This window comes from Panthera onca, chromosome F1, assembly GCF_046562875.1.
Source record: "Panthera onca isolate mPanOnc1 chromosome F1, mPanOnc1 haplotype 2, whole genome shotgun sequence".
Taxonomy (NCBI): Eukaryota; Metazoa; Chordata; class Mammalia; order Carnivora; family Felidae; genus Panthera; species Panthera onca.
In genome coordinates, this window is record NC_138355.1 from 23,501,503 (window position 1) to 23,517,740 (window position 16,238).

Genomic DNA, 16,238 nt, shown 5'->3' on the forward strand with positions numbered 1-16,238 from the left:
TCTCACCACCTATGGGCCCGCAGTGATCTGGACCTCACTGCACAATAAAATGGGGGGGGGGGGGGTCAGTTTTCGCCCTGGCTCACTGGCTCAGTCTGGAACCTCAGGAGGAAGATGCAGGCGACCTGATGACTTGGCAGCCCAGCTCTACACTTTACAAGCCATACTCTCCAGGTTCTGGAGCCACAGAACGGATCACACTAGCCACACGTGGTGTCGTAGATACAGGCTCTGACCCTCTTCTACCTCCGGGACCACGACAGGTGGCAGAACGCGGTGGTTCTGAGCACTTCTCTGGAGCCACTGGCCGGGCCGGAGTGCGGCGGCTCAGCCACTCACCACCGTGAGACCACACAAAGCTGAGAACTGCAGTCAGACTTTGGCTTCTACTTGTGTAAAAACGTGCATAACCGGACTTACCTCACAGGGTTGCTGTCAGGATAAAACGAGTTAATCTTTATAAAGTGCTCAGGACACAGTGCCTTGCTGTTTAAGAATGATAAAGTAAAATCTAATAAACCACCATCAGCTGGCACCACACTGAAAGCCACGGCGGGGCCTTTGCCTGGTCCTAGTCCTAGTTTTAGGAAACTCACGTCTGAGAACAGCCCACGATGCCCTATGCTAAGCACTTCGGAGCCGTTCCCTCTCGTAATCTTTAATACCATAACTTAAGTGACCGCTGTCCTCGTTTACTAAACAGGGACCGCGGGCCCTGAGAGGGCACAGAGGTGCGCCGGAGGGGCTCGGCCCAGGCGGTCCCACTCCAGCTCCTATGCTTTCGTGACTCATCCCTAAAGCGGCTTTCCTCAGCCAATGCCACATCTTCGGCTGTGCAAAATGTGACAACTTCCACAAGAGGGAAGAATCCCAATGGAAGATTCTCCTTGGGATTCTCAAACAAGATCTCCCAACTTGACCAAAACCGGGCAGGAGAAAAGGACTGAAGACGGAGCGTGAGGGCGCGTAAGCAGAGGCTCAGCAGCCGCGGTACCTGGACCCCACACGTGCACCCCTTGAACCGAGCCTGCTCCTACCTGATCCAAACAAGGACTCGCATTTTTAATAAACCTGAAGACCTGTGACATTCCACACGACCTGTGAAAGACGTTTTCGAATTTATTTGGAGTTATCCTCAAAATGGACTTTGACAGAATGAAGGCTCAACTCACTTTACGGTCACCTCATGTTAGATACACGCACGCACGGACACACGTTACCCACCTTATGAACCTGCTGGGCTCCAGATGATGCCTCTGGCCATTTCCAAAGAGTGTAATCCATCAAAGAATGAGTATTCACTCCCAGAGAGGACATGCTGAAGAATGTGCCAGAGGGAGGTTACTAAAATCGGCTTCTTTACCTTACAGACATCTATTTTATTGTAGAGAAGGATAAACTCTGCGCAGATCCGCTCAGGTAAAATTGTGGGAGAAACACTCCAATCACAAGCCTACTTTGCCAATAAAATATTGCAACCTTTATTTAAAATAAAACACAAGTTGGCAAGCCTTGTGAGACAACAGGCAGACAGCATTCCCCTTTCAAGGGCCTCATTTATTTACATCAAGTTTAACACTGTTAGCAGTTCACAGTCAGACAACAGGGTGAGATAATTAAATTAGAAAAACAAAACACCTGAAAATATATTACAAGAACAAATACCTGACAACACTGGTAGTGTGACCCATGATTGATGTGTTTTCGATTAAATCCCATATTGTCTCACTGTGTCCCCTTAGCAACGCACACAGCCCTAGGCCCTCTGGACCTCACTCTCTGTGCACCCACCACGCATACACCTGTAGGGCGTGACCTTTGGTATAAACGTTAAACAAGTTTTAAAGACTCGGAATCATATTTTGTAGGATAAAGTTCTGTCAACCACCGCGAAAGGTTCAAACTTATCTTTGCCAAGCGAGCATAGCACTGGGTTCCTCCACTGATAGTCATTACAGAATCAGATTGCAAAAAGGAAGTGTGGGGTCCACCCAGGAGACGGGGGGGGGGGGGGGGGGGGGGGGGCGGTTCTGAGTATGCATGAACAGCTCGGTCGGCCTGTTCACGGCAAACACACCAAACCAGGGCACTGCTTCTAGTCACCACAGGGAAAGATCTGAGTAACTCCTCTTTCACCTACTCCCCTCCTTTGTCAGCACGGCAACGGGGTCTGTACATAATGTGGACGTAACACATACCCTCTATATAGATCCGAGATACGAGGGTTTTCAAACATAGGCCCTAATGAACTCTGAGATGAGTACCTCATTGTCCTTTCTAGTGTCTGAATCCTAATTTCTCTGAAAGACAATCACCCTAATCAAGGTGATTTCTCCAGATCTCAGAAAACTTCTCATAACGGAATCCCAAGAACAGTGGCCACAGTGAAAAACGGCTTGTCAAAGTGGAGGAAGGCTGGCTTACCGGGCCTTCATTCAACCACCAGAAACATCTCAGTCTTTTGGCATCCTTGCCACTCTCGACGCATGGAATGGTACTTCTGAACCGTGCAGAGCAGTATCTGGGATTCACCAGGGATGGCACTAAAGCACTGCAGGATCCTACAGTATCTTCTTAATCGAGAATAACTTATCTGGCACACCTGTGTTACTGCTATTACAGCTGATGAAAACCATCCTTATAGGTGAAAATTTTATTAGTCAGAAGTCCCGTTCTCCAACTGAAGTTCATGGTTGAACTTAATGGCTTAATTTCATGTTTAAAACTTGTATCCGAAGGCTCAGAAACTAATCAAGCTCCAACGACACCATCCATTTCCTTTCTTAAAACCTGCTAGCTTTGGACAGTTCACCTCCACCATGTCCTAAAGAGTTAACTGGAATGCTCCCAAGACCTCAAGGCCTGTGTGTACAGCTCAGTAGCCTGGAGTAACATGCAGGACCCAGAAATCTGATCCTATGAGTAACATGATGAACAGAGAATTTCACAAAACAAACACAGAAGGATATATGGGGTGTGGTCTGAGGACAAAGTGGAGCCTGAACTTGTGACTTAAAGCAGACACCCTCTTTCCCTTAGATGGTCTGCAGGTTAGATCTGTTCGCATGCCATCTGTGACCTTGGGCTGTTAACCAGGCCTTGCTACTGTAGATTACTCGGCAATGGGAAAATTAAAGGATGTAATTTTTCTAAGAGAGGTAAACAATTTCAAATTTATAATTGTACACAGGAGCAAAGAAGTGCGCTTGGGGGCAGGAAGGGTCCAGTTAGAGCAACCTTCCCCCAGCTCACCAAGCGGAACAGAGAAAGTGCAGTCCGCCACATCAGCGCCCGGTACGGAGAGAACATCTCAGGCAGGGACTCTGGCTGCTGGTGGGGCTTTCAGCCACCGCCACCCACCTACCAGTTCTAGCTCACTAATCGTGCGACATCAACCCAGCTTATGAGTCTTTCCTCCGCAAAACACACAAAACCCATCTCTGAAAGCACAATCCTCAGAGTGACCTCTCCCACTCCAAGCCAGCCTAGAGTCAAGATGACCTGCCTGGGCTTCCTCACCCAGGGAGGAGCATGCAACCTTCCCACCCTGGTTATCCCAGGGTGGAGCCCTCCCTAACTTCCTCTCCTTTGGATCTAGGACACGGAGTCAGAAATGAAGGCAGTATCATCTTACGCGTGTCATCTCACCATGAAACACACACCTCAGGTATGGCATGAAAAACAGCAGCCCCAGAGCAGAAACTCCTCTTTTTGTACATTGCATAAACTTCACACGAGAGAGACTGGAGCTAAGACAGTCACCTGGGCAGATGCTCTGCACAGTGGCCAGGTCCACAGCCCTGAAATCCACCCATACCTCCCGGTACTACTCGGCAGGGAATGGCAGTGACCTTCTGGCTTCAACAGAGCAGGTGTAACAATAATGGTTACTCCAGGCACTCACCAAAAGCAAGCCTTGCATGTGTTTTTTTCAATTCTGGTAGTTGGAAAACTGGAACTCTAGCCAAAAGATTTAAATATCCTGACTGTTAAGAGCGGGACAGGTTTTAGAACCAGCCCACGGCCTCCCCCTGTCTAGTGAGGCTATGGCAGGCAGCAATTTCCTGGGGGGTCATGCGGAAGGTACGGATGCCACCCCTGCCTGCCTTTGTCAGAAGGGCGTATCAGCTCCCTTGGAGCTGCCCTGCCCTATTTCTTTCCTGCTCCCACACATTCCAAACCGAAGCAGACATTTACAAAAGAACTGAGCTACTGGCTTGACAGAAGCTGAGCCCGAGATACAGACAGCTGGGGTCTATTAATTCATAAGAAACTTACATCCAGAGACTCATCTACTTAAGAAAACAAATGCTTATGACACAGAGATGGACCCCAAATCCAGGCAGAACAAGTTAATGCCAAACAAGATGATGAAACCCCAAAATCATTATGAATAAAAATGCAGACAACCCTGTCAACCCAATGTGAACTCTCGTGGAGGCTTATCCTGATAGTAACAATGATGTCAGTAGCAAAAACTGGAAGGGAACAGGAGAGGTCAGAATGCAGTGTGCCTATAACTCAAAAGTGGCCACCAATGGAATTTCCTCTTGGGTATTTTATGATTTAACAGGAGAGTAGTGTTTACTCATTTTAGACAAAAAAAAAAAAAAAAAGAAAAAAAGAAAAAGAAAAACCACACACAGATGAATATCAAGCTCATTTCTAACTGGCAGGAAATCCTAGAAAACTAATTCCCAAAGTGCACTGGTTCTACGGCCGTCTGATCCCCACCCTTCCCCCACCCACCCGACCCCCACCCAGCCCCCAAAAACAACAAAACCACACTGGACGTGGGTTAAAAAAGACACTGTCAACATCAACAGGTAACGAGTCTGCTCCCACCACACTTAGGATGCTAAATGGCTGAACATGTAGTGGAGAAATGTTCAAAGATAAGAGGGCCTCAATTCTTCCTGAGTCAAGGTCCCCGGAAGAGCTGCTTTGTTCTGGAGTATACATTACTACTTTTTAATGAGTATAATTAAACCAGAAAGTTGGTCCGTAGTTTTCTGAAATTATTCGGCACTGAGCTACAATTTTAGCAAAACACTCACTATACCTGCAATAATTCATTTAGCAGTTTCATATTTACAAATGCGATAAGTTATAGGGGTGATTATTTATATATTTGCATTTTCAGGTCCCCCACAGGTAAAAGCCTATTAAGTCAATCAGCATCTAACCGACTGTTTGATCTTCTAAACAGACAATACAACCTTACAGTTAAATTACATATGATACTTTTCTCAAAGTGCTTTCATATACATTATCTCATAGTCATTAAAATGATATGGAATAAAGTTGTTTTGTTTTGAAGAAAAAGGAATGTAGGACTAGGTTTTTTGAAACTTAAGTTGGTATTTATTACAAAGTGCAGACTACTGCTGTGTTGCTGAGGTCTGTCCAAAAGAACGACCCCATGTAATTTTTTAAATTACTGAGCTCTACTGAATGCCTGCTTTAGTGTTGCCATTACTAAACATTCAAGCCCCTTAAGGTCAGAGAGTGCCAGGAGCGTGTGCTTTAGAACGTGTGCAGCACTGTGCAAGCTGATTGTCTATCTGAGCCACTTTTTCTGCAGTGTCTCACAAGGCAGCAGGAATGGTGGAAAGACCCCACAACCAGAAAGTCAAGAGACCTGAACCCTAGCCTAGGCTCTGTCACTAATTAATTGAGGAAATGGGCAAAGAACTTAACCATCCTCTCTTCCAATTTCTTAAGCTATGAAGAAAAGGGTTGGGGTACTGATCGTGTTCAGGCAATGCTGGGTATCTGAGACACACGGAGGGATTCTTGGAAAGCACATTTGCTGAGACCTCGCCCCACTGGGAATTCTGATCTGGGGTGAGCCAATGCATCAGACTCTTTTTTAAATCCCAGGGATTTTGCCACACATCCCTGGCTAAGACTCGACTGGACTAAATGTTTGTTAATAGTAGTAGCAGTTAGCATTTATGGAGTGCTCATTATGTGCCAGGCACTCAAGCTAAGTATCTTACACACATTATCTCATTTAATCCTTACAAACAACCCTGAGGTAGTTACTATTATTATTCCCTGTTTTCCAATGTGGAAACTAAGGCTCAGGAAGGTTAAATGACTTGCCTTCTAGACTGGCTTAGAGTCTCAACTCTTAATCACTATCTATACTGTATCCTTTAAAACTCAAAAGCTCCATGACTTTAGTTAAATAAACACAGACTGTGCCTTAGCAGTCAGCATGTTTTATTAACTGGGCACTATTTACTAGCCAATTTTCAATTGAATTGTAAGAAAAAATCTAATTTAACCCCCATAATTAGAGCTGGGAAAGGGTCTCTACTATAATGACATCCATGTATAGCGGTCATCTGGAAAAACACTGGATGAATTTCGTAGGGCCAATCTTTTTTAAGGCTAGATCTCTGAAATTCACAATGCAAGTCTGTAGGAAAATATACACACTTTAATATTACACAAAGCCTTTTAAGAAAATACTTCATGTAAAGCACAAGATGTATTCTACACAAAACACTGCATTTTAATGTAAGAAATCTAAGCTGAAATCATATTATCTGTACATGAAAGGATCCAAGCTGTGACAGCCCAAAAGTATGCATATATATAACCACTTTAGAAAGTTTTCAACACCTTGAAGAAGGGCTCTCGCTCCCCTGCTTTGCTTTTAAACTTGATAACGTTTTTTAGTTTCTAGAAGCAGTTTTCTCTGCTGTGAACTGAAACTTTTAAATTTATGTAAGGTTATTTTTAAAACCTGGTCCTTTTCAATTAGAAAGAGGAACAAAATCTAAATTATACTTTCATAGTAAGTTGACAGTGCCTCTTTAACCTGAGCCCTGAGCCCACAACTCCTGAAGTCACACAGTTCAAGCACCGTGTGGATGGGGTGTGCTACAATAGTTAATGCTACTCCTGACAGTGTTGGGGAAAAGCAATCCATTTCATGAACTTGTCGAGCACCGACCATAGGCAAGACAGAGCCAGGTGCTGCCCCTGAGTAAGACACAGTCCCCACCCTCAAGACTGTTCTGCGGTGAGGAAACCGGGGAGCTTACATACACTCAGTAGTGTTCCTCCAAGGCTTATTTTCAGAGCTCTCAAGGAAAGACCCCCTGCTTTAAAAAAATAAAATAAAATAAAAATCCCCTGAAAAAACAATTACATAATTAATCCCTCAACTTGCATCCCACAATGACAGATAAACTTAAAAAGCAGCATAATATTCTAAAGTTTTAGCTTTCCCTGCCCCACCCTTAAAAGGCTAATTGCTAAAACAATTTCAAGTTTGTGGAAATGACCGATGAAGGGGAGTGGCAACGAAAAAGGTGGGGGGACCGTGGGCCTCCATCCAGGCCACAGGGAACCCTGTCTTCACATCCAGCCACTACAAGAAGATGAGCCAGATCACCAGTTGCCTGCGCTGCACCTGAAGGTAACACACAGAAGGGGCTCACGCAAGCCAGCCAGGGAGGCCCAGGACTATCTCCTCCCTCCTTACCCTTCTCGTGACCTGGGCCTCCTTTGGAGCAGCCATAGTAAAAATCAAAGTTTTCTTTCTTCCTAATGAAAACTAAACTTCCTCCTCGGTCAAAGATGACAAATTCTGTCCAAAACATAGTTTTTCCTCCTCAGTATTCTAGCCCAGTTAGCATACTCTCAGCAGTTCTAAATTTCCATTATCTGCCACTGAGCAAAGAGAATCAAAGACCATTCACCGTAACGACACTGCACTGACGCGGCTCTCAGGGGATAGCTATATACTTATTTGCAAAACACCCTTGAGAAGATGTATCATTACCTTCACTTAACAGATTAAGAGATGGGGCTATGGCCTGACAGTGGACAGATCGCAGAGCTAGGAAGAGAACTCACAGTTCATCAGTGTTCAATTCCTATCTTCCTAGGTTAATACTCCTTTAGGAGGAAAAAAATTTATTCTCCGTGGGCGGGTGGGGGGTGGTGGTCATAAAGCTCTAAAACAAGAATGAAATGTTAATTAAAATTAGACCTGATATCAAGAATATTAACCTCTAATCAATTAGGTTCGGTACCATATGATCCTATTAGCTTCCATGATTATAACTGAATAGGGAAGGAACAGGCTTATTTTTCAAGGGCAAAACATATTGGAGGGTTAAGTCACTAGATTTTTAGGATTTAATCAGTGTTTCCTGGGAATGACCTGCCCCTTCGATTATGCATTCTTCAAATAGAGGTGAAATGACAAAATAAATATCAAAGAATAGTCCCAATATGATATTTATAAACAAGCACAACAATGAGGGGGAGGGGGCATGTGAAAGGAGAAAAGCACGTGAGAGCGATCTGGGGTAATTCACCAGAAATCCACAGAGAGTGAGAGACTGTTTCTTCCTGCTCTCTACCTAGCCTGGCTCTAAGGTGATAAGGAAGGAGAAAGGTACAGAGAAACGGCCACTGGGACCAAGCCACCCTCTCCGTTCAGTCACAGACCTCTGGCCCTGGCGGCTGAATTCCAAGAAGAGACCTCTCTCCTGGCATTTTAGCCGGAGAAGGAATACAGAGCTGCTCAATCCCGTGGCGGGGGTGTCGGTGTGCAGGGACACTGTATCAGAAAAGGGTTCCCAAGAGAACCTGGTGACCGCTGTTTTCAAAACCAACGCTGGTTAATGCCCTGAATGCTGCCAGAGATGAAGGAAGAAGGCCCGCCCAGCAGAGAGCAGAGAAGAACCACTGAGGAGCCCCCTATGCCTGCTGTTGATAGACAGACGCCAACAAGCAGAAAGCCACTCGTGGTCCATGAGGGAGTGACATACCGGACTGGGAGAAGTGACTTCTCATTGGTGTGAAGCCACGAGGAGGAGGTCTCACTCTGACCACTTCCTAGCATTTGTTACTTCCTGCCCCGACTAACGCACCAATGGAAAACAGGACCGGAGCAGGCTCCAGCACCCGGGTCTGCAGCTCTTACTCCAGCAGTGACCTTGTGGAAAGAGCGGCTTCCAACAGCCTCGGCGAAACTTCTCTTGGTACATCCCCAACTTTCTCTTCTGTCCCACCCGATTCATTAGGTGAGCTGGAGCAGAATCACCATTAGTACCTCCAGGGGCCCCACGTCCATTCCCCTCTGTGTGGTGCAGAGCGAGAGCCAGAGCCAATCCACCATGTTGGCGCGGTCCCGCGGCCTTGCCGGGAACAGCCCGTCACTCGCTTCTTCGTGGTGGGACCCGCACGCGTCCCCTGACGCGCCAGTGCAGCTTCCACTCCCGTCTGCCGCTGCTCCGCCCCCGCCCGACTTCCCTGTCCTATGTGTCTGCTTTTTGTTATTTTTGAGATGAACCTGTAAACGTGAGAACTCAGAGATCTGAGGTACTTCACATAAACACACTCAAGTATCAGTCTTTCATTCTCTGAAAACAAGAACACAGGAAAACAAGCCCCTCTCCCTCTCCCCTCAGAAATGTGAGCACCTTCCCACTAGGCTAACAGTGGCTACCTCTGCACCACATCACTGATCTCCTGTACACACGACAATAAGTTATTAAGGACAGGGTTTGCCCCGGGCACACCAGCAGCTGCTGAAGACACCTGCAGCTCCTGCAGGCTGAGTTCCAGTTTGCTCACAGCCTCTCGGAAGGCGAATTTGTTGCGAGTCTGGGGGATGCAGTCCACATAGCCTGAGCAGTAGTCGAGCAGCTGGTGTCCGGTGTCCACCAGCTGGCTGTTGGGCACGGGTTCCGTGATTGCACTGGACAGTAGGTCAGCACATTCCAGCAGGGCCTCCTTGCTGATTTTGTCTGCTGAGATTTTCTCAGCCGCCTGTTTGGTTTTTCTCAGAGCCACTTTAGTACCTGCTGTGCCATTAGCCATTTTGGCCGGCGAGATGGAAGAGGTGGGCAGAGGCACTTGAGGCGGAGGCATCGCTGGCCTCCCAGCTTTCCCACTGACGGGCACTGCCCCTGGAGCTGCCTTCTTCCCTCCTTCCGGTGTCTCTGACGTGGGCTGTCCTGCAGCGGGGGCGGTCGGCTCTTCCGTGGGGTCTGAGCACACGGACGGATGCTGCAGTAGTCTCATCACGGGTGGTGGGGGTGGGGCACACTTTGGTTTTACCCGTCGGGGTCGGTCCTTGTCTCCAGAGGATGTGACCTGATGCTCAGATAAGAGTTTGAATTTATTGCCCTGAGAGTCTGTGCCAATGAGCTGCACGTCAGCTGGAGTGTGCTTCAGAGTGGGTGATATGAGGACTGGCACTTTGTGGTTGTGAGTGGTCGGGAGGGCTGCTGCAGCCTTGGCCGGGGAAGACCAGCCTGTCTGCTCGCCATCCTCTGGGACTCCAGCCATGCCAAGTCGTGCTCCGCCATTCCTCTCCTTGCTCTTTGGGGCAGCTGCCACTCCAGCCACCCCTACCCCCGGAGAGTCCTTCTCTGTAATGGCTGGATCCCCAGAGGGGGTTCTGAGAGGAAGAGCTGTGGCTCCTCTAGGCAAAAGTTTGGCTTTTGGTCTCTCCCTGCTTGGAGCAGCACCTTCCTCTGATTTTTTTGGAAGCATGTCATTGGCCCTGTCCACATTCTCTTCTGGCTGAGAAGAGGTGGACACTGTCCTTTCCAGCTGGAGTTTGGACCTCTGGCAGTTCCTGGGAAGGGTCATTGCCATCCTATCCTGCTCTGGAAGCCCTGAGGACATGGAAGATGTAGAGTTTGACCTTGGAAAAGGCTTGGAAGTGTCATCACTGGCTGTGGGTTTACCCGCTCGTAAGCCCAGTGTCTTTTTGATTAAGCGTGGTGTAAAGAAGCCTGTGATGCCAGACCACCCACCCCCAGCAGTGCCGCTGCCCCCGCCCCCACCGCCATCGTCATTACACAGGTTCCTCTGTGCAAAGCTCCCCCCATAGCACTTGGGTGGCACCAGATTCGCCTCTTGCTGGGCAGGAGTGAAAGAGAACCCATCAGCATGCTGTAGAGAAGCAACAGATGAGAAGTTACCCGTGAGTTCATATTTCTTGTGGGGTTGATTCTCCATTTCTCGGAAGGAGCTGCTGCGTTTAGGGGGTGTGGGAGCATTTCTCTTTTTCATGAAGGAGCTGAAGAAGCCTCCCTTCCTATCCCTGGTGAAGCATGTCTCTTTGGCATCTTCCAAGAGGCTGCTGGGTGACTTGTCTCTTTGTTTTCGAGGCAGTGCTGGGGACCCACTGGGGGCCTGTGCACCTCTAACGAACCCTGAAGAGAAACGGCCAATCACTAACGTGAAAGACAAAAAGTGACTCCATTACACTTGAAATACTAAGGTTTAATTTAACTGCAAGAGTTCTGTCGGCATCTATTAGATATCAGGTATTAGCAGGACTCAGAGGAAACTAATAAATACGTTACCGTTTCACATTGCTGAGTGTTCCCAATACAACATGGGAAATAAATAGGAAGCAATAACCTACTTTCTACCTCGGCATTCGTCTTTTCTCTAAACGCTATAGCACACGCTGGCCTCAACTATCAGGCTCATGGAAGCAGTTTTTGCCAGAACTACACAGATGGTAATGGTCCGGGATTTGAGAGCTGAGAAAACGGAGGGGGAGGCAGAGCTGTATGGCAGACGGAAAGATGAGGACTAACAACGCTGGCACTGCAGAGCCCCGGACCAGAGCAGGAGCTAAAGCAGACGCCAGCCATTCTCTCCTCAGGGAACACGGACAGGAAAACGGAAATAAGGCATCATACCCCAAGGTTCTTGAAACAAGGCAGTTTAATTCTACCTGCCTAGGGATCCATACCTGGTGCTGAACTAGAGGCAGAATTTTCTGTGGCATCCTGTGTCCCTTCGATATTCTCCTTGTTCTCCACCTGTTTCTTCAGCGTTCGGGTCTTAGAAGGAAGTATAGGCAGTCGGGGCAGGTATGGAACAACAGACGAGGAGGAGGCAGCCCTCCCAAGCTCCTCAGCTACCTCTGTGAGGAAGACAAGGGGACTGATCAAAAACAATTTCATGACACAGAAAAGGAGGTTTTTGTTTCAGAAAAGGTATACAACGGAGGAAGAAGCTGGAGAGAAGAGCACTAAAATATACAAATGGAATCACAGAGCATGTACTTTTACGTCTGCCTTCTTTTGCTCAACATTGTGACGGCCGATTCCTCCGTGCTGTTGCATGTAGCAGAGGCTCCCTCTCCCAAGTGTGAGCATACCAAATTAACCCATCCTTCTTCTGGTGGATATCTAGGTTGTTTCCAGTTTGGGGCTGGAAACGAATATGCTGCTACCGACACCCTGCTACATGTCTTTTGCTTCAGAATTGTATGTACGTCTGCTGGGTGTATACCTAGGAGCAGGACCGGTGGGTTACAGGGTGCACATCAATTCAGCTTTGCTGGGTCCTCTCAAACTCTCTCCCAAAATGGCTGTAGCAATCTATACTCCCACTAGCCTTGTATCAAAGTTCTGATTACTCTGCATGCTTGCCAAAGTTTGATATTATCAGGCTTTTTGTTTTTGATTTTAGCCATTCTGGTGTAGGTATGTAGTGGCATCTTACTGTTCTATTCTGGACTTCCCTGATGATGAGTAATGATGGTAAGCATGGATTCATATGCTTTCATATTTTGGATATCCTTGTTTACTGAGTGCTCGTTCAGAGGCTTAATAAAGCAGATTTCTGCACTTAGTTTTTACATTGCACCTTGCACCAAGAAGGAGGGTGGACACATTTCATGTCATGCTGCATTTCATTCATAAAACAAATGAGGCTCCTGAAAAAACATTCACTGTATCAGTAAGCCTCGGCTGATTCAACGTGGCTATGAGTTTTTGGGGCTTCTGCTGGGGCAAAGACATACTTTACTATTCACCCCTTAACAAAAATGAAGCAAGCAGGACTGATTAAACTGTGAAATATTGTGATTTCTTTTTTTTTTTTTTTTTTACAACATTTTGGTGTAACTATTTAAAAAATCAACTCCCCCACAAGAAGGGGCACATGGCCTATAACCCAAGTCATGCCAGCGAGACTGTTTTCTTACGCTGCTGCCTACAGCAGCTGGGAGACAGACATTAGCTGTGAAGATATGACCTCGAGGAGGCTAGCAACTGTGTCCCATACCTATTGGAAGATTCTGAGGATGAGATCAACCTAGAAGCAAAAGTAAAGTGATACTGGGTGGGAGAGGCTGTGAGAAGGAGGAAGTCCTGAAGCTAATTGATTCTGTGGCTTCTACTGACTCTGAGTTAGCACCATCCCTCCTTTCCCATGGTTTGAGCCAATAAATCCTCCCTTCACTGCTTAAGAAAGTTTGAGTTAGGTTTCCTCCACTCACAACTAACTAATGAATACATCCTTTTAAGGTAGGAACTGTGTCTTAGCTCTGTGTCTTCAGTATATGCTAGCCACAGATTAGATGCTATGATTAATAAAATGTGGATTAAAAGAATCTTAAATTTCTGGTTTAGCAACTCTCAACTGCAGTTAACTTCAAAAATTGATAATGGTTGATTTTCTATAAGGATATAACACTTTCAAAGGAAACAGAACTATTGAAGGATTCAACAGAAATTAAAAGGCGACACAAAAGCACCAAAGAAATGGGAGCCTATGACTTCTACCACTTCAACTCCACACGAAGGAAAGCACACAGAGGAAGAAGAGAGCTGGCCAAGGAGCTGCTCAGTGTGGCCCAAAGGGCTGCCTGTATGCTCTGTGATGTATGTGCACAAGCTTCAGCTTACAAAGGAGTAGGATGAAAATACTTTGCTTTCAACCTCAGTATTTACTTTTCCCTTTGATTTTATCTGAAATGATAAGTCACTAATGGAAGAAGACAAAATTCAACTTGCCTGATTTCCTCTTCTAATATTTTGAAACCTGAACTTCAGTAGTGAGCTCTATGTTCAATTATGAAGGAAAGGAAAAATCTGAAAAACGTACGAAATTCTGGAGCTATACTGAAAAAAATACTGTAGTAACAACACATAACTAAGAATTCTATGTTTTTAGCTCTCTAGGAATAGCTTCACTATATATCAAGTGTTTACTGTTTGACTCTTGCATGTAATTTTAGAAGCACTGTAATACCAAAGCAGGAAACTGCCTGTATGTATGTATGTATGTATGTACCCATACACTTGTTTTTCAGATAAGAAAAAGGCTCTCACTGTTCATACCTTAACATCCTCATTTTAAAGTATTCTCCATGTCAACATATTTAAAAATGTCATTTTAAACATTCAATTATAAGCATATAGTAATTAACAGCCCACTGGATTTTTAAATTGTTTTTAATTTTTCAATATTATAAACTACACATCCTTGTAGCTAAGTCTTTATTCATACTCTTATTTATTTCCTTAAGATCTACTCCCAGAAAATAACTTTCTGGATATTGGGAGGTTTTTTTGTTTGTTTATTTATTTTGAGAGAGAGAGAGGGAGAGCACAAGCAGAGACAGAGAGAGGTAGAGAGAGAGAATGTAGGGCTTGAACTCATGAGCCACAAGACCATAACCTACCTGAGACGAAATCAAGACTCGGACACTTAACCAAGTGAGCCACCCAGATGCCCCCAAATTTCAATATTAAAAATGAGCTAGAGACATAAAGACACATTTAAAGAAAGCAAAACAAGAATAACAGAGGCCACGAATTAATTCAGTATCCTGAAATGGAGTCCCAAACTGCAGGAGTCTATAATTTTTAATGTTATTACCACCCCTACCACCACCCATGACTGGCCACCAACAATGAATCACCAGATTCTCACCTTCAGAAATGCTGGAGTCATGGAACATGGTTTCAAAAGCCTGATGTGTTTCAGCAAAAGACGGCCTGTCGGCAGGGCTCCACTTCCAGCCTATGTAACAAAAGAAGGAACTAGTGAAAGCTCTTTATAAATTAACCATGCAGTGGCACACCTGAGAGGGAGTGCTGTGCATCATGGCAACAGCAGAGGCATAGTATGTTCACAGGTGTAGTGAGCCCACATCCTAGGGCTGGTCCTTCCATGTAGCCTTAGCTTCTGTCCTTTCTACTACAAGGATAAAGAGGGGTGGGGAGATGGTTTCTAAAATGGAAAGTTTTCTTCTACTGGAAAAATGAAAAAAGTAAAACCTGTCTTCAAACTCATTCTAACCTTAAAATCAGCTATCCATATTCAGAAATATAACAGGCCATCAGACAGGAGGAACTTAGAGTCCACTTTGACAAAAACAGGACAGTAAGGAAAATAACAAGACTTATGCTTAAACACAAATGCAATTTAATTCATTACTCACCTTCCAGCTCTCTCATCTGTAAGAAGTCAGAGGCTTCTGTTTACTCATCAGAGGTTACTTTCAGGTATTCTCCAGAGTCTTTAGGAATCGTTTTTATCTAGTTGAAAGCAGCCTTCCCCTATCTAATCTCCAAACCCAAGTGCTTATTATCCTATTAAATATGCAAGTGGGCCATGGAAAACTATTCTTAGGATTCCAATTAAGACACAATGATTGGTGGAAATGCAAACTGGTGCAGCCACTCTGGGAAAACAGTATGGAGCTCCTCAAAAAATTAAAAATAGAACTACCCTACGACTCAGCAATTGCACTACTAGGTGTTTATCCAAGGGATACAGGTGTGCTGTTTTGAAGGGGCACATGCACCCCAGTGTTTATAGCAGCACTATCGACAATAGCCAAAGTATGGAAAGAGCCCAAAAGTCCAATGACGGATGAATGGATATGGTATATATATACACAATGGAGTATTACTCGGCAATCAAAAAGAATGGAATCTTGCCATTTGCAACTATGTGGATGGAACTGGAGGGTAGTATGCTAAGTGAAATTAGAGAAAGACAAAAATCATAGGACTTCACTCATATGAGGACTTTAAGAGACAAAACAGATGAACATAAGGGAAAGGAAACAAAAATAACGTAAAAACAGGGAAGGGACAAAAACATAAGAGACTCTCAAATAGGGAGAACAAACAGGGTTACTGGAGGGGTTGTGGGAGGGGGGATGGGCTAAATGGGGAAGGGGCATTAAGGAATCTATTCCTGAAATCATTGTTGCACTATATGCTAACTAACCTGGATGTTAATTTAAAAAATAAATTAAATAAAAATTAAAAAAAAAAAAAGACACAATGGTTGGGCCTTCTGGGTGGCTGAGTTGGTTAAGCATCTGACTCTTGATTTCGGATCAGGTCACAATCTCAGGGTTGTGATATCGAGCCCCACATTGATTGGGCTCTGCACTGAGCACAGAGCCTGCTTGGTATTCTATCTCTCTTCTC

General features: G+C 45.4%; 1 protein-coding gene across 8 annotated transcripts in view; it reads right to left on the bottom strand.

Annotated features, from left to right (window-relative positions):
• Positions 1-1,457: 1,457 nt before the first annotated feature.
• ABL2 (ABL proto-oncogene 2, non-receptor tyrosine kinase) overlaps positions 1,458-16,238 on the bottom strand; it is a 116,741-nt gene continuing 101,960 nt past the window's right edge. For 4 of the 8 annotated variants that reach the window (XM_060643650.3, XM_060643648.3, XM_060643649.3 and 1 more), the window contains 4 exons: positions 14,725-14,814; positions 11,750-11,923; positions 10,965-11,198; positions 1,458-10,655 (listed from right to left, as the gene is read on the bottom strand). In XM_060643650.3, coding sequence (XP_060499633.1) covers positions 9,475-10,655; positions 10,965-11,198; positions 11,750-11,923; positions 14,725-14,814 — 1,679 coding nt within the window. In that variant the 3' untranslated portion in view covers positions 1,458-9,474. Of the gene's footprint in view, positions 11,199-11,749; positions 11,924-14,724; positions 14,815-16,238 lie in introns of all 8 variants that reach the window. The other 4 variants (XM_060643646.3, XM_060643644.3, XM_060643645.3 and 1 more) reach the window with 1 other exon arrangement.